Source organism: Peromyscus eremicus, chromosome 13 (assembly GCF_949786415.1).
Source record: "Peromyscus eremicus chromosome 13, PerEre_H2_v1, whole genome shotgun sequence".
Lineage (NCBI taxonomy): Eukaryota > Metazoa > Chordata > Mammalia > Rodentia > Cricetidae > Peromyscus > Peromyscus eremicus.
The window spans coordinates 2,911,356-2,930,228 of NC_081429.1; the positions used below are offsets into that span (position 1 = coordinate 2,911,356).

General features: G+C 43.2%; 1 protein-coding gene and 1 pseudogene across 5 annotated transcripts in view; one reads left to right on the forward strand and one right to left on the reverse strand.

The window, feature by feature from the left end:
- Dis3l2 (DIS3 like 3'-5' exoribonuclease 2) overlaps positions 1–18,873 on the forward strand; it is a 322,978-nt gene that overhangs the window by 193,261 nt on the left and 110,844 nt on the right. For 4 of the 5 annotated variants that reach the window (XM_059278396.1, XM_059278391.1, XM_059278392.1 and 1 more), the window contains one exon: positions 9,185–9,264. In XM_059278396.1, coding sequence (XP_059134379.1) covers positions 9,185–9,264 — 80 coding nt within the window. Of the gene's footprint in view, positions 1–9,184; positions 9,265–12,564; positions 12,744–18,873 lie in introns of those variants that run through there. The other variant, XM_059278395.1, reaches the window with a different exon arrangement.
- On the reverse strand, positions 10,924–11,711 carry LOC131923352 (sterile alpha motif domain-containing protein 3-like; annotated as a pseudogene).

An 18,873-nucleotide genomic window follows, 5' to 3' on the forward strand; every position in this document is an offset into this window, starting at 1 on the left:
TTCCAAGATACCCTGGAACTCATTCTGTAGCCTTGGCTGACTTAAAACTCCTGAACCTCAGGTATCAGGCTTTTAGGTACTGGAATTTCAGCCTTGAGCTACTAGCCATCCCTTCTGAGGAGTCTCTATAGAGCATTTTATTGGTGCTCTTTCAGTGTCCCTAGAAATTCAGAGGGAAGCAGGTTGTGTGGAATACACTCTCTGCATTTAAACCATGGCTTCCCTAACTGGGTCTGGCTCCCTGGCTCCCACAGTGGCAGCTGAATCTTCTTATGTGGCATTTGCAGAACCATGAGAAGTTCAGTGGGTTAGTGAGTAAAAGAATAGAACAGGGAAAGCCACTTCAGGTGGTTCTGAGTCCCATTTCATCCTTGTCCTATAAAAGGTCAAAGAACTGAAGAACCACATTCACTTGCCAACATTTGCCAGCACTTGAGGCTGCCTTTGGTGGGCCCACAGTTAAAAAATTCCTGGCTAGGTAAAAGAGGCTTTCCAAGAATGCTATGATGCCATTTCTTCATGCCTATAGTATGTCTTTGTGAATGTCACTTCATTACTGAGGGGAAGGTAGAAGTGAAGGGTTGGTGCGAATGGACATGATCACTTTGTTCTCTCAGTAGAACTTAGACTTTCATTTTAAAACATCTGGAATTTGTGTCAGACTCCAGCATCAGCTGTGTATAGAACTGAGAGAAAGAATTTGTATTAAGGTTTTGACAACTGCCATTTTAAAGAGTAGTTGTTGTGCCCCTTCCTAGACTGGGAAGGACAGACTGACCTTTGGTGGTCCTCCCACAGTGAGGTGGTACCTGATGAAGAAGCTCACCTGGCTTGGCTCTGTGGCAGTGTTCTTGGGGTACAGTACCGTGGAGAAGTACTCTCTTGTCTATTTCTTCTGATACGTTTGAAATGAAAATGTTTGCTTTCTCTATTAACTGTGATGCCATCTAACTAAGAAAGTGTTGGAGTAAAAAAATATATTCTTTATCCTATTAAAGTTGTTTCTTACTTTTTCTTCCGTTCTTTTTTTCCCATTCACCACTGTTGACCCAGATCCTTCCCATCATTATTGCTTGCTCCCAAGGAGACAAACCCAGAGTCACGGGCAGAGGAGGACCTCTATAAATTTTGTTAATCTGGAAATGGTTCCTAAACCACAGTTTGTAAAACACTATTTTATGAGAAAAGAAGATGGGATGAAGACAGAAAGGGACACCCTTGGAAACAATAACACTGTGGTATGACCACAGGATCCCTTGCCAAGAAGTCATGAGTTCTAATCCTAAATGTGTTTCCCAAGGCACAGTGGCAGCACTAAATGGGAAAGTGCTAAAGAAAGCCCTCCAGTTATTTTTCCTTCATCTATCAAGCAGCTCATTGTTGTATGCTTGCTCTCAGTGCTACAGACACAGGTAATATCTTCCAGACCTGAAATCGCCTCTGGCTTGTCACGGAGGTAAGACCTGTACATAAGTAAATACCAGAATATCAAGGACAGTGGCCAGTGCCATCAGAGAGGGACAGGTCACAAGCATGAGTAGAATAGAATGGCGTATGTAGCTTCCACTCTGTAGAGTCCTGGAGATCCCTGGGGAGAAGATGGCACTGCACCTGGGTCTTTAAAGGCAAGGTTGGTCTTAGACCTTGGAAATTGGAAGGGAGGGTGTCCTGGTACAGGAATGGAACAAATAATGGTTGAGAGAATAGAGAATATGTAATGTAAATATCTGATACGCAGGATATCTGATATGTGACCCCTGTGAAAAGGTCGTTTAACCCCCCCAGGGGTCAAGACCCACAGGTTGAGAACCACTGACCTGGAGGATGTGAAGGACAACAGAAATCTTGTCTTGTGTGGTTATTTCTCAGGGCTCTTAGCTGGATCATAGAGTTGTACAGAAGACTTTTAACTATTCTTCATGTGTCCCTTTCTAGATGGAACCAATGGCTTAAAGCAAAACAGACTGTCTTGGAAGTTTGCTGTCCCTTTAAAAAGTTCTGCTAGCCCCTCAGTCACGTGCTTTCAGGTTATATAACTGTTGCTCAGAATTGGAATTCTACAGCCTTCTGGAGTCCCATTCTTTCCCTCCCCGACCTGGCACTTTATTTTCTGTGGGTCAGGTTTAGCTTCTTTCTAACCATTGTTGCGGAACTCTTGAAAAATTTGGTCTCACAGGTTCTGAAAGCTGGCAGGCCAGGCTGCTCCCTGCATGTTGTGAAACCAAAGTCTTCCAGAAAAGGAGCCAGTAAAATCTCAAGCATGAGTGAAACAGCTGGAGGATGCAATGCACCCTCATCCATACCCAACAGCTCCCAGCCACTGTCACCCACAACCTGAAGGAGCCGTCACTCACCACAGTGCTGTGGCAGGTTCTTAATTGTGGAGATGACAATGGGTTAAATCACTGGGTCTCAGCACTGAGGACTGAGGCTCATCAGGGCCACTCACTGTTCTTAACTGCCTTGATTTCTGTAATGGGAGGGCAAGTCTAGAGTCCCCTCCTGCAAAGCAAATCCTTGTTGAAAGTATTCTGAGTTTGACTCTGTCTAGAATAGTCTGTTCTTGGTCCATACTGCATGGCTCTTTGTCCCAGCATGTCCCCAACAGTCTAATCTTAGTATAAATGAATTTGTTTTTACTGCCCCTTTCCCCAAAAAATTTAACTTTAGGAAGCTTGCAGATACTGTATATAATACAGTGACTTTCTTTCTTTTTGGTTTTTTTTTATTTGTTTGTTTGTTTTTGTTTGTTTGTTTGTTTGTTTTTTGGTTTTTTTTGAGACAGGGTTTCACTGTGTAGTTTTGGCGCCTGTCCTGGAACTCACTCTGTAGCCCAGACTGGCCTCAAACTCACAGAGATCCGCCTGGCTCTGCCTTCTGAGTGCTGGGATTAAAGGCGTGCGCCACCACCGCCTGGCCAGTGACTTTCTTAAAATTAGGAAATGGGGCAAACGGTATCTTTAAATAGGAAAATAAGTAAGGCCAAGGTAGAAGCTAGAAACTGCAAATAAAGTCTTTTAGAAGTGTTTATAGATGGTTTTTCTGAGTTTCCTGGGAGCCAAAGATAGAAACTTAAGCATAAAGCATAAAAATGTATGCATCTGTAAGATCAGCTCACATGACTGTTTCCTTGTAGTATGCCAGCTTCACCCATAAGTATGCATAATAGAGCGCCATTGGTCAGACTGGTTCTGTATCCATCGGCCGTCCTGTACTGAGCAGCATAGCTCCCTGTTGGCTTCTTACAGTGTCTCTCAGAGTGGGCCTACATGGTGCTAAAGGCCCTTTTAGCCCAAAGGTTGCACTGGAGGTCTGTGCAGAAAAGCCCATTGCAGGTCCTTGATCTCCAAAGGCACTCCCTTGCAGAACCCAGCTTCAGGGTGATGTTATACCACAGAAAAGTACAGAGTCTGGCAGCAAATGTGTCTCACAGAACTGCCGATACCAACTTAAAGGCACTAAGAAGTCCTGTAATTAGGAAACAGCCCAGTATGTACAAATTGATTGAATGTTTTCATTTAATGTATTAGAAACATCAACCTAAAGTCATTCAGGGGCACACAGTAATGTTTATCAGTGCTGAGGATAAAGTCTTGAGAATGAGCACTTGTTCTGTCACTGAGCTACACTCCCACCCTCTCACACAGTAAACATTTTAAGCATACTGCGTATGTTAAGTCAACTCTGCTGTTGTGTCAAAAAAGCATGGCCTATCACAATCAAGCAATATCTACTAATTTAAACAAGTAAATAATTAATATAATTCTCATGTGCCATGAAATCATACTCTTTTTTAATCTGTTTTCAGCCATTTAAAAACACAAAAACTGAGGCTAGAGAGATTGCCTCAGCAGTTAGTGCTAGCTCTTCTAGAGTACCCAGGTTTAATTCCCAGCATTCACAAGGTAGCTCACAACCATCTGTAACTCTAGAGGACCTGACACCCTCTTCTGGCCTCTGCAGACAACAGGCACACAAGTGGTTCACATACAAACAAGCAGGCAAAACACTCGAATATATAATAAAAATAGGTAATAAAAATGCAGAAGCTGATGTTGGCTTTCAGGCTGTTTACAAGCAGGTGGCAGGCCATGCTTGCTTGTGGACCCGTCCCGAGGACCACTTGTTCAGCTTTCCTTCGGAGTAAGACCCCAGAGTACTGTACCTCATTGCTCACTTGAACTTAAACTTTATGTTTCGGCTTAAGAAAAAAGATTATGATGGAATAAACTAGGATTTTACTCAGAAAACAATTGTGGAAGAGCAAGGGGAAAAACAAAACAAAAACGTTGCAAACTAACCACAGAAGCTGAACTGTTTGCCGATGACAGGGTGATAGAACGGAGGGTAGTCAAGGGTCTGTTTCAGGCTAGAAATGTATTAGTAGGCATTAGCATTCATTCGTTGTGTTTATAGAAACAAATGCCCCAGAGCCCCTGGAGGCATTTACAAAGATACAGCTTGCTAGTTAATCCTCCAAGTAAATTAATAAACATGCCCCACCGAAACTAACAGCACTTTTTATTTTGACCTAGAGGGGCATTCTTTCAGCTTCTTATGATGTCATTATGATGAAATAAAAGGACCAAACCATCCCTGGTACCCCATGTGACATGTCAGATTTAGTTACACAAGTATTTTATTGAGTACATGTTTATGAAGCATTTGATTAGGTTTTATGGAGGAGACAAAAAAATGAGCAAGGAGCAGTGAGTCCTTCCTTCACCTTGTGGACTGAGTTCAAGGTCCTCCCCATTGTACCGTCTATTACTGTGTAGTGAGAATCAGCTTAATCTTCTGGGACTTTATGTTACCATTCATCCAACATTTCGTCTTACGCCAGTCAGAACAGCTAAGATTTAAAAACTGAATGAATGAAAGAATACAGCAGATGTGAGCTTGGGTGTAAGGAAAAGTGAGCATTGACTGATGGTGGGAGTGAAAACTGCTGCATTCACTGTGGAAATCTCTGCAAGTTCCTCACTGATGTCGATCTTCCACATGACCCAGCCATACCACTCCTAGGCAGATCTCCCAAGGATTCCGGCATCCTGCTGCAGAGAAACTTGCTTATTCATATTCATTGTTCTTTATTCACAGTAGCCAGAAAATGGAAACAGCTTAGATGTCCATCAATAATGAATGGATAATAAAAATGTGGTACATATACACAATGGAATATTATTAAGCTGTAAAGAAAAATGAAATTATGAAATCTGAAGATAAATGGATGGATCTAGAAATCATCTTGAGATAACCCAGTCCCTAGTAGACAAATGTCACACATTCTCTCTCATATGTAGATGCTAGCTTTGAATCTTTAGATACGTGTGTTTAAATTGGAGTACCCATAGAAGTGAAGCTAGCAGAGAGGTCATGAGGGGGAGGATTTCAAGAAGAGAAGGTTAGAATACAAGCACTGTAAAGTGGAGAGAGGGAATGAGAGTGGCAGTGGGAACCTGAGTTTTGTTCCCAGCACTCACATCCCAGGGTTCACAGTTGTCTGTAAGGCCAGCTTCAAGGGATCCAATACCTTCTTGTAGCTTCTGTAAGTACTACGTTCATGCAATACACATACATACACTCAGGCATATATCATAACATTAAATAATAAATCTTTTTAGATAAGGTAGAGAATAGAAGGACAGGGTAGAAAAGAGAGTATGGAAAGGGATAACTAACACTAAAGACCTTTGAAAACGGCGCATGGAAACCAACTACTGTAGAAGCTTCCTAAACTATATACATATATAAAAAGAGTTTAAATGGAGTTATCCTGGACAACTCAGACATTACACTCTGTTGCCGTTGCACTTGCTCACCTCCAGAACTTAATGGTAAGATCCCATGGCTGGAAAAAAAAAAGAAGTAATTGAGTCATAGGACATGGAAGATCAAGCTAGTACCAACCTGGAAGCTTCCTCCTACTGGCCAGATTCCATAGTGCTGGATTTCATGCTCCTTGGGGTAGAGGAAGTAATTTGCAGTCTTACCCAGCTATGAATCCTGAGAGCTACAGTAATGACTGGCCTGGCAAGATATGACTACTCATGAAATAGTGGCACAAATGTTATAAAAGTAACCGATTGCTTTCTGGTTGGATTTAAAGCCTGCTTCACAAGAAGGAATTCATACCTGGTACCATAAACTGGACCAAAACCTTGTGGCTGCCTAGGTCATAGGCCCTAGAGGAGAACCCTAATGCTATTACTCTGCTAAATGGACATAGTATTATAACAATTCCTAATGAATTGTTGCTACACCCATAGATGAGTGCATCTCTGAGCCCTCATCAGAGAAGCTCCTTTTTGTAGTAGAGGAGCATTAATACAGAGACCCACAGCAGGTCAGTGTGCAGAGAATAATAGGCTGGGGAATGCACAGCTGTAAATGGAACATCTGTATTGCAGTTTCTTTCCACAAGGCTCGAGGATCATTGTAGAAGAGGGAGCAGAAAGATTGTAGTGGATGTCTGACGTGAAATAGTATTGGCTGGATGAGCAGCACTGCCGCACACCTAAACTTAGAGAAGCTGTGACTGCACACGTAAGGTCTGCACAAGATCAAGCCAGCTGAAATCCCAGCACGGAGCGGGGAGGGCCTCATGAAGTCCCACCCCTAACTGAGGAGCTACTGGCCATTGGTGGCTGCTGGGGAAGGGAGAGTCATTTTTCTTTAGGAATATGGACACTGAGAGGCGGCTGCCTATTCACCAGTAGGTGGTTCTATAGCCATACACTTAAAGGAAGCACAGACTCATTTTGTTTGTTTGCTTGTTTTTGTTTTAAAGAGTTGTGAAGTTGGAAGGGAAAAGTGGTGGGGGTGGAAAGTGAAGGATTTGGAGGGGAGAGAGTAGGGGAAGGGTTTTATCAAAACGATTGTATGGAATTCTCAAACACTGAAAAAAGGAAGTCTAACTAGCACATACACATCATAATTTGAAATTATTTCTAAATGAACAAACAGTAAAATTGACATTTATTCGGTGTACATGTCAATGCTTTTAAATCATGTATAAATCTTAGACACCACAGATAAGATTAGCAAAATTCTACTACCCTAAAACACACATACCTTATTCCCAGGCCCTGACAAGCACTGATATGCTCTCTGTCGTTATAAATCTGTACTTTTGAGAATGTTGAAAACAGAACCGCACCAAACAAACTGTATTCTTTCTTAGTTAACTTTCACTTAATATTGGGTATAGATTGAACCTAAGGACTCAGACATGTTTCAACAGCTCTTCCACTGAGCTGTGTTCCCAGCCCCCTGTTTATTTATTATAATTTTTTATTTTTGGAGATTATAAAATAATTACATCATTTTCTCCCTTTTCTTTCCCCTCTCTCGTATACTCCCCACCTTGTTCTCTTTCAAATTCATGGCCTCTTTTTCTTTAATTGTTGTGATGTATGTGTGAGTGTGTGTGTGTGTGTGTGTGTGTGTGTGTTTGTGTGTGTGTGCAAGCACACATGCATGGGTATATGTATTTCTAAATATATAAATACAGCCTGCTCATTCCATATAGTTTTACTTGTATGTATATGTTTTCAAGGCTGAGCTTTTGGTATTGGATAGCCAATTGGTGTGCTCTTCCTTGGAGAACACTATTTCTCCCCTCTGTCTAGGGTAAGGCCTCGGGGGCTTTCCTCGTCCATTTTAGAGTGACTATACCTGTCATCCTTGTTTAGGTCATGTTTGGGCAGCCATGTTGGTGAGACTTCATGGATGTAGCTTTTTTGACATTTCTAAGAGACACAATCTCACACCAAACTGCCAGTTCCTGTGACTATTAAAATCTTCCCACTCTTTCCTCCCTGAGCCTTGGGTGCAGAAGTTGTATTGTAGATGTATTTGTTGGGACTGGGCTCCACAGTTCTGCATTTTAAATGGTTGTGGTTTCCTATAATAGTCTCCATCGTTTACAAAGAGAGGTCTCCTTGAGGAGAAGTGAGAGTCCACTTCTCTATGAGTATAAGGATAAATCTTTCAAAGGTAGTAGGACCTTGCTGGTTCAGTAGGAGGGTGCTTGTGGTTCTCCTCCAAGATCCTGACTTCACTAGCCCCAGGGAGTTGGCTAGCTTTCTGGTCCCAGGCATGGTTTCTCTCTTATTGAGTGGGCCTTATGCTCACTTAGACAACTGTTGGTTACCACCAAGGTCTGCACGCCACTGCTGCACCTTAGGGTTATCTTGCCGTGCTGGTCATTGTTGTGGTTGATATGCATCATAGCTGGGTAGGACTGTTGGTTTCTTCCCTCCTTTGGAAACTTGCATGATGTCTTCTGGTACCATGAAAGCTGGTCCTCAAGGGATTTTCCAGTCAAATCCAGCTTGTGTCCTTTTGGTCCTGTGTCTGAAGTGCATAGTGTCTTCAGCTTGCTATAGTGTATGTATATAGGTCAGAGGACAACTTTCAGGAGTGAATCCTCTTCTTTCACCTTGTTGAACGAGGATCTTTTTGTTTCTGTCATACTGTGTACACCAGTCTAGCTGACCTGTGAGTTTCTGGGCAGGTCTCTGAACTCCACTCCCACATTACCATAGGATTTCTGAGGTTATACATATGTGCCACTACATTCAGCTTTTTGTGTGGGTTCTAAGTGAAGTAGTTGCTGTCCCAGGGGCACAAACTGTGGTCTGGTCTGTTTATGAGTAGAATTATATTATACTTAACTAGGTTGATTATATGGCTCTGTATTTTTTAATAACTTATTCCTGGGTCCTGTCCTCATGTCAGAAGCCAGGTAACCTTTTTTGATACTCTCTATTTGCCTGGGTGGGAGACAGTGCAGAAAAGCAGCTATAGCTGATCCTCGAAGAACCCACTCCCATGTGCTCTGTGGATAGGGAGGCCAAAGATCAGACAGTAGAGAGGACTTGACCAAGAGGATCTGTCCCTCTTGGAACAGAATTCTTGTTGGGAAGCCTCTTTTCTGGAAGCTGCCTCCTGGTTGTCTGATGACACCTGTTCTCTCTCTCCTCTCTCGGGGCAAGTGTCAGGTCACAGGGCAGAGGAGAATAGGGATCATACCTTTGTCTCTCCCAGCCTCACATTCTTCCCTCCTTAAAGAGAGATTGTAGATGTTCTTTGCAAAAGATCACACGTGCAAAATGAACTGTTGTTTAACATTCTATGACAGTGGATTATTTATGCTAATTCTGTTTTCTATCTTTCCTAGAAAAGACTGTATCTTCACCATTGACCCATCAACTGCTCGAGACCTTGATGATGCTCTCTCCTGCAGGCCTCTCACTGATGGTAAGGTGGAAATTTCTCTGCTGCTCTGTGCAGTAGGAAATCTGTGTTCTCATGTGCTGAATACCCATGTCCAATTTCCATCTGTTCCTTAGGCAGCTTAATGGGCAAGGAAGGGTTTGCTTCATTCCTGAGCTTGGCTGTACAAGCTGAACATTGAGCCCTGTGGAGGCTCTGGTGAGGAAGAGAATGAGAAATGTCTTCTCACTAGCTATCTGTGGGTGTTAGAAGAGGTAGCCATGACAGCAGAAGAGCTATTTCTAGGCCTTGGCCAGCCAGCATCAGTATGAAGGATAATAGGAAGACACCTATGGGCACTACCCAAAAGATACTATGTTTCCTTCAAACTCAGCATGGAGGAGCCTCCCTTAAGACATGCTGTGCGCCTCTCTTTCCTTTCTGCTCCTTCCTTCCGTCTGCCCTCTCTCTCCCTCTCTCTCCCTCTCTCTCCCTTACTCTCTTCCCCTCTCTCCCCCTCTCTCCCAATAAAGCTCTAAAAAGGTTAAAAAAAAAAAAAGAAAAAAGAAAAAGAAAAAAGACAAAAAGACATGCTGTGTAGTGGGCAGTGGGCACACCTCCTGATACATGATGTCTAGGCCTGAGCTGCAGATGATCCGCTGCTCCTTGTAGCTCCCTGTCTATTAAGAAAATTGTGAGTGGCAGACTGGTAAGGGCCTTTTAAACATTCTTGAGGATGTTGCTAGGAAAGAAAAGGCAGGGTTGCAGCCAGGGATGACTGTACTAGGAAGAGTAGCCACAGGTGATTGTCAAAGGCTGTGTGGAGGGTATGAGGAAAACCCTGTCAGTTCCCTCCATGCCCAGAGATACAGTTTCCATCTACTTCTGGCGCTTTTCTAGAGGGGAGCCTTGGTGACTACTGTGACTTTGGTTATTCTTGGAGATTACCTTGGACTAACATGGACTTTGTTTTTTTTTTTTTTCTAAAATGGACTTTGATGGTGTATGTACCCATGAGGTATGTACATCCTTTTGATTTTAGTCTGCCACAGAGCATTGATGGCCCACTTCAAAGTGTTCATCCCTCATCTTCCTCTGATGCAAACCTCTGTATGTTTCCTCCTCTATTGCAATAAGCAGTGATGATTAGTAGGCATAAGCAAAGAGAGTATGTTGCCTAAAACTGCTTAGCTTCTTTTTGTAGGAGCTATCGCCACCCACCCCCCAAAATACTCCTATGGCTAAGGCTCATCCATGCGAAGCAACACTCTGCACATATCCTCAGCACACGTTCTCTGTTACATGTTTCTGTAATCTAAAACTAGAGCAGCTTATGTACAAGAGCAAACTGCAGCCCAATATCTGAGAAGTCTCTGCTGTGCACAGAGGTTTGAGCAAGCCTGCTCTCTCTGCAGATAGATCCCTCTCCAAAGCACCCATGTGAACAGTGCCCTAGGCAGAAGCCTGGTGGTGCTGGGCCTTCCTCCGCTTGGGTTACAGCTCTTCTCTGTTAGTGATTGAAAACAGGTGCTCCATTTGTTCTCTCCAGTTTTATACTTGTTTATGGCAAAAGTATAATACCTGTTTCTCTATCCTTGCTAGCCTCAACTCTTTTTTTTTTCCATGCAAACCATCAATTTTACTGATAACTTTAAAAAGGTATCTCACTTGTTTTAATGGTACAGTTTATTGTCACATCATTAATCAGCCGTAGTTGTCAGAGTGTTTAGGGTTCAGGTTTACTTTTATCTGCACAGTTATAATTTTGTCAGATCCTATGTCAGCAAGAGACTTCCTTGTCTGGCCCCTTCGGTGTCTAAATTTACACTTCTCATTACTTGTTCATCATCTTCTATGGGTCTTCGAACATATTTAAAGCAATCTTTGAGGGTTCGTTTCCATTAAAAAAAAAAAAAAGCCACAGCCGTTCTCATCTAGGAAAGGGTGGGCCTGCAGCAGAGCATTGACCACATTGTTGTACTGCTGGGTGGTGGGTTACAGCGAGCTTTCCAGATACTTTGTCATATCTGCCTGGAGAACTCGATGATCCTTATCCTTATGCTGTGATTTCCTTATGCAGGGAAACTCTGGTAAGACATAGGACTTAGTCTACTGTAATGCTTTATTCCTTGCTAGAACGTGCTTTACATTTCTTCTCTGCTTCAATACTCCTTGGTCAATGAGTCCATTATCAAGCTGGTGGGAGTGGAGTTCTCTTCATGATCAGGGGCAGCTTGTGCCAGGATCAACAGGGATGTCTCTCTGGGGCCTCCAGTGGGCTTCAGCCGTTGATTGCTCTGGTTGTGTTTTTTGATGAAGTCCATCAGAACAGCCTGGCGTCCAATTTTCTTTACCAGTTGCTGTATCATCTGATCATTAAGTGCCAGGAGTGCAGCTCCACTGACTTCTTTGTCTTGAAACCTGGAGACTAGCTCACCTAAGTTTTTCTCCACCAACCACATGCAGACCTGATCAACCGACTGCGTTTCCATTGCCGGATTCTTGTCTGCCTTAAACTCTTGAACCTGTAGGTATAGCAGGGAGCTAGACTATGCTGTCTTACTCACTCTGCACAGCTGCTTTATATCTAGTATACAGGTGTGTGGATAAGGGTTTCATGGAGAAAATGGGTAAAAAAAAAATACTGCAAGAAAAACAGATTAGTAGCAAATAATGTTTATTTGTTAGACCGTGGAAAACCACACAGACATTGTTCAGCGGGAATTCAGACACAGTGAGGAAAATAAGTTATCAAAAGACTGAAGTGAAAGGAGAAGAAGTTTTACAAGTGTAGGCATGCAGACCTGGGCTGGAGATGGGAACAAGGTCCATGAAGGATGAGATGAGATGAGATGAGGAAGAGTAGGGCGTGGAAACAAGTGGCAGAACGGAGAAAGCAAAGGCAGGTGGCTCAGCCTGGATGTTGAGGAACTACCCATGGGAAGACTCTGGAAAGTCAGAAGGGCATGCTGGTTTGGGAGAGGGTGTCACATGGAGTTGCCTGTCTGGTGATATGTATTTATAGGAATTACTGCTAGCCTATTTTTAAAGGACAAGAGAATAAATAAGTTGGGTAGATGATACCACAAAACTATAGCAGGAGAGCCCTGAAGGAAGGTAAGCAACGGACCCAAGTGCAGAGAGTGAGCTTCTTAGGACAATGGGATCACAAGCAACTTCCTCTCTGCTCTACTTTCCAAATTTTATAATGTGCTGATAGTAGCTTTATAATGAGAAAACGGTAGTAAAAAGGAAAAGGTGCCAGAAATCATGAGCTGCCCAGTAGTTGCCCACTGTACCAGGTGATCAGACCCTTCTATCTCCTTGCTATTTCTTGCATTCCAGAGAGACAGTTGACATCTGTGCATTTGGCGGGGCAGCAGCAAAAGGAAGAAACCAGGGAAGGCTTGGGAAAGGCCCAAGGTGGTCAGTCAAGCATTTTTTTTATGGTGGCACTTCCACAGTTGGCTATTGTCACAGCTGCTTCTGCCAGGACCATTTATCCAGGGAGATGAAAAGCAAAAAAGGCAAGTCCAGTTTGGATTGGGATGGGGTTGGCTAAGTTCAGGTTCCCTTAGTTACAAGTTCATATCAATTCCTACTTAGAGGGAAAAATATTTACTGCTTCAAAAAACAAATAATGTTTTCTGGTCATATTTATGTAATCTGTGTTTATTTAAAGAAAATATGTATAAAAGTTATATCTCCCTTTGGTCCCACAGAAATCACCTGAAGGACTATTCTGTGAAAAATCAAATACATCGACAGGTGGAGCCTGCCAGTGCTCACACTCCCTTTCATAGAGTGCCACTGTATGCCCAGGTCTTTCCTGTCAGGTGCAAGCTGTAGACCATCAATTGTGTAAAGTATTAATTAACTTGAGGAAGGAAGTGTGCCCCTACCTCCCCCTTCCAAAGCAGAGCTTCACCACTCATCTGATCTGGGAGTCACCCCTTCCTCTAACCCAAAACACACCTAAGGGGAAAGAACACTCCCCAGCAATGGGGTTCTTTCATTTTTGTTTAAGAAAATATTTAATAACAAGCAGAGTTGTAATGATATCTCAGAATCTAAAGACAGTAAATCCCAGCTCAGTATTTTACGATTGTAACAGATTGCTTGCGGCCCACCTCACAGTTAACCTCGCCGTTTTAGTGTGGGAATGCCACAGCTGTAAGCTCACCCTCTGTGTTGTTTAATTACCCTTTCAGCATTCACTTCATCGAATATCCAGATTGCATTTGAACTTGTTACCTTAAAGGCAACCCATTCTGCCGTAAGATTGTGTGACTCTTAGGAAATCCTCCCCTGCAAGGTTCAGAAATACTGTTTGTTATCTTGCTGTAATTTTCTACTTGTTAGTCCTGTTAATGCGCCTCAGTGCCCTATAGCACAAATAACAGTGTCTCATCTGAAAACTCTTCTAAACAAGAGCTGTCATTTATCTTCCAAATCACAACATCCCTTTCCTGTCTTGTGGCTGATAAAGTGTGAATCCGATTGCCATGTCATAGTCTTCCTGCCTCTGTAAAGTCTGGGGTGTGTGGCTCCCCGGCTTGCAAGCTCTGCTAGCAAGTTCATCTTTTTTTTTTTTTTTAATTTTTATTTTGCAATACAATTAAGTTCTACATATCAGCCACAGATTCCCTTGTTCTCCCCCCTCCCGCCCCCTCACCTTCCCCCTAGCCCGCCCCCCATTCCAATCTCCTCCAGGGCAAAGCCTTCCCCACAGACTGAGATCAACCTGATGGACTCAGTCCAGGTAGGTCCAGTCCCCTCCTCCCAGGCCGAGCCAAGGGACCCTGCATAGGCCCCAGGTTTCAAACAGCCGACTCATGCAATGATTGGGAACTTCAGATGCAAGCAAGTTCATCTTTACTGGACAGAGCTGGGATCTGGCTGATAGGTACCATTCTGCTCAGTCACTGTGTCAGTGGGCAGACCATCAGGCAGACGGGTCAGGGCCTTTGCCTTTAGTTGATCCTGAACCCTCACAGTTCTCCAGCACTGGTTGTGTAGTTCGTATTCTCTAATTAAACATGACAGGGTTGTCTTTGTCAGGCCTTAGAAGTGAATGAACAGGAGAGAGGAACAGCTGCTAATGAACTTGGGTTTCTATTTTGAGTGATGAAAGAGTTCTGGAATTACATGGTTGGTAGTTGCCCAATTTTGTGAAAATATTAGAACCATGGAGGAAAAATGAATGAATGAGTGAGTGAATAATTAATAAATGAATGAATGAATAAGAAAAATACATCTAAATCCACTTATTCTTGATGCTTTCTGGAAATTAGAATTTATACTTTATCCATAACTAAGCAGAGATCTTAATGAATGTCCATCCGGGTCGTCATAGTCACATCCTTTTTGTCTCCTGGCTGCTTTCATCTCTGAAGCATAAAATCCTAAACCAAAGTGCTCAGCCCTCTGCATAGGCACCTGCCTACAGGTCCCACCCCACTGGTTGGCTCAGTGAAAGAAGGGCCTTCCTTCTAGCCTGGTGAAAGATAGTACATGGGGAAGTGGAAGTCTTCCAGTCTGCATACCTCAAAAGAGTACAGTTTCCTCTGCTCTCACAGGCATCTCTGTTGTGGGATATTTGCAGGATATGTGTTCTCACTGACACTCCAACACTGACAATAAAGTGGAGAAGTGACCACTGACCTCCTCTTACTCTGCTTCCCCAATCCAAAAGGTTTGTTAATCTATCTAAGCCCCTCCCTACTACTTCTTGTGTCTCTCTATATGTATCCTAGGTCCTCCAATACCTCTGTGGCTAACTTGGTCAGCCAATTGCTGACTTCACCCTCTGATTCAAAGGAAACTTTATTGGCAATCTCGGAGTGTCACTGCAAACATATTCCCGCAACATTTCTGCTTACAATCCCTTTTCAGATGACCTTGTTTACCACAATTAAAACATCTGACCTTTTGATTTTCCTTACAATTTTTAGAAATCACTTCTATCAGAGTAGCATCATAAGTGTGAGGTCCAGTATCAGCTGTATTTCTGATCCATTCATCTGTGGTTTCTGATCTTGCTTTTAAAGGCCTGATCACCCTTTTGCATTCTGAATTATCATTTTCAAAAGCCAAAGATTCAATTAATATTTGTCTGACTTCTGGATCTGATATTATTCTATGTATAGCTGAAGTCAATCTTTGTTTAAAAAAAAAATCAGTGAAGGCTTCTTTTGGGCCTTGTATAATTTTAGTAAATGACTCAGTCCTCTTTCCTGATTCTTCATCCTTGTCCCAAGCATTCAAAGCTGCTATACAACATAGGGCCAGCTGATCATCAAATCCAAACTGTCTTTACAAATCAGCATACTGACCTTCACCAAAAAGCTGATTGGGAAATATCAATACCTCTACCTGTATTTCACTGTTCTATGATCCAAGCTCCCTCTTTCCACCATGTTTTCCATTGTAACTGATGACCAGCTTCCAATACTGCTGTAGTGAAATCTTTCCAGTCATGGAGGATAATTCTGTTCCAAGGTGCCCATGAATTTAACATCTGGCCGGGTGGTGGTGGCGCACGCCTTTAATCCCAGCACTCGGGAGGCAGAGCCAGGCGGATCTTTGTGAGTTCGAGGCCAGCCTGGGCTACCAAGTGAGTTCCAGGAAAGGCGCAAAGCTACACAGAGAAACCCTGTCTCAAAAAAAACCAAAAAAAAAAAAAAAAAAAAAAAAGAAGAATTTAACATCTGCTTCACGTAAGGTGAATGCATACCATATGAAACAACTCCTTCCTTAAATCTCCTCAAATCTTAACATTTCTACAGGATTCCAGTTAACTTCTGTATAGCCTTGGGGGTGCCTGTTATCTGGTGGTCGTTCTTGTATGGTAACTGGATAAATTAAGGTTGGTTTTCTTTTTTTTTAAAATTAATTTATTTAATGTGCATTGGTGTTTTGCCTGCTTGCATGTGTGAGGGTGTCATATCCCCTGGAATTGGAGTTACAGACAGTTGTGAGCTGCCATGGGGGTGCTGGGAATTGAACCCAGGGCCTCTGGAAGAACAGCCAGTGCTCTTAACCACTGAGCCATCTCTCCAGCCCCAAGGTTGGTTTTCTAATAACCTTGGACTTTTCCTCTTCAGTTTCATCATGCAGTGGTGCAGTAAATTCTGCTGTAAACTCCTCTGCCTCTGTGTGAATATTTTTCTTAGTTTCATTAGTAGGTCTTTCTAAGGCTTGTATCTTAACAGTCAAATTTTCATATTTGGCACAGATATCAAACCACTTTTTAATGGATAAAATATGAATTACCAAACTGATAATAATTTTAATCAACATTATGTCAATCCCAGCTATGTTGATTATTCCTTCATTTATTTTTTCCAATTTCAAACCATACATTGTGGAACCATACAAAGTTCCAACTCCCTACATTGTAGTATTCCCCATTCTTAACATGGGAAAGATTTTATTTTATGGATGTTTATCATGTAGTGTCCAATGCATGGCATTAGATAATGCAACAGTGACGCCACCACCTTTCCCCGCCACCGCAGATACTTCTCAGGCAGCTTCCCCCCACTCCCTGCAAGCCCCCGTGAGTCCCTGGTTTTTTACTGCCCACCGCTGGCTCTACAGCTGCCAGAGTCAGCCTCCCACTGCTGGCTCTGTCATTCAGGTAGCCTTGTGCTTTCACTTGCCATATTCTCATGGCTGCGCCTGAACAGCTGAGGTGCCCTAGGCCTGACCCTTGTAGCACAGTGGCTAGCCTGGCTGCTTGACACCTTGTTGTCACTCACCTAACAGGCCCACCCTGTGGTGGGATGAGTGCCTGGGACAAGCAGAGCTCCGTCGTGCCCCCTCACCCACTCCCCCTCCACAGCCAAGCGCAGCTACACGAGCTGACTACAAACTGAAGAAGCCAAAAGATCTGGTGAGACACCTGGGAATTCTTTGGGGGGGGGGATTAGGTTTTATTTATTTATTTATTTATTTATTTATTTATTTATTTATTTATTTTTAATGATTCGAGGTAAATTTGATTGGCAGTCTTGGCGTGTCAGTGTGAACAAACATCCCGAAACAGTTTCAGGTCCTGTCAAGTTGCAAATTAACACTAACCATCATAAGCTTTCCATTCCATTCCCTTACCAGGAAGCCCACAGCAATCAGTTGGTAGAAGCCAGCATCTAGAAGCTATTCCTGAGAGATATTTATAGAGATCTTTACCCGAGCAGCTTCCCCATAGGTTATGAGTGACATTTGGTAAGAGTTTCTTGTCATTACTGATCACCTCTAGAAGCATAGAGACATAGGAACTAGAGAGCCCTTGACCCCATGTGCCAGGCATAGGTTAGAGAACCTGACGCACAGATTGGGTGATGGTAGTTTGAAAATGTCAGGGGCTGAGTTAGAGTGTCTAGATCTGCCACCAGGAAGAAAAGAGACAGAAGTCTTGGAACATCTGCATGAGAAGATGCTCAGCACAGCCCCCAAGGCCAGGCCAGATCTCTTCCCTCACTGTGCAAAGCTAAGGATCCCATAAACAGTGTTCTTTCGGTATTGTCCTTTGTTGAGCCTGTCACCAGCCCTGCCGCAGCTCAGGGATCCGCACTCCCTCCCTTGAGACACAGAAAGAAGCAGTCTGTGGTGCTGCCACTGCTTCCTGCCCCCTCTCCCTTCCTCCCCACACAGCAGGCCTTCAGAAAGCCTCCTGAGCCAGCGTGTTCTCACTCATGGGGAGGCACTTGACAGTGTTGTCTGCTCCTCTGCCTCAGTCCAAAGGGACCTGCTTGCTCTTGGTTCTACATTGGAGACTGCTAGACTTTCCCCACCACCACCCTGTGTGCCTACAGAGAGCTACAGGATAGGTTTCCCTCTGAGCCTGTTTCTTCTCTGTCCCCTGCTTGTCATAAAAACGTCCGCCATATAACCAACTGTTTTTAAAAAAGCAAACACACACACACACACACACACACACACACACACACACACACACACGCACACAAGAGCAAGATAAAACTTTGCAGAGCCCTTCCTCCTGGCAGAGCAATTGTTCCTACTGGATCATAATAACATGTTTTTTCATGTTTCTAACAGCAGTAAATATGATCACTTCTGATCTAATCCCCCTTTTTTCCTTGTTTCCCAGAGCAGGGTGTTCTTGACATATATACATCTCAAGTATCATCCTTGCTGCCCTGAATTTTAAAAATGTTTGGTGTTACCAGACCTAACTAGGCAACCTGTGGTATACTTACAGTATTTCCCTTCTTCTGTTTGTTTTTTTAACGTGTTTGTTTTTTGACTTGTCTTCTTCATTCCTCTGTCTTTGTCCCTAGTTTGTGGTTCCTTTAGGCTTCTATCCTGATATATAAGCCTGCTTTACTTTCTGTCCTAAACTAAACCTGTTTCTTTGGAATTGGCCTAGTCTTCCCTTGTTTCATCCCCATCTTTGAACTCATCTCTCATGTCTTGGTGATACATACAGGCTTACTGAATTCTGTCTTACGATTGTGCTGTCTCTTTGTCTCGTGTGGTGGATTTTGTTCACCTCACCCCCAGGGTTTTCTCATGTGAGTCACTGGATGCCCTACATGCTTTTCTCTCTCCATGCCCACAGCCTTCTTAGAAATCATACCATGTGTTTCATTTTGTCCTTTGTTCCTGTCTGTATCCTTGCCGTTTCCA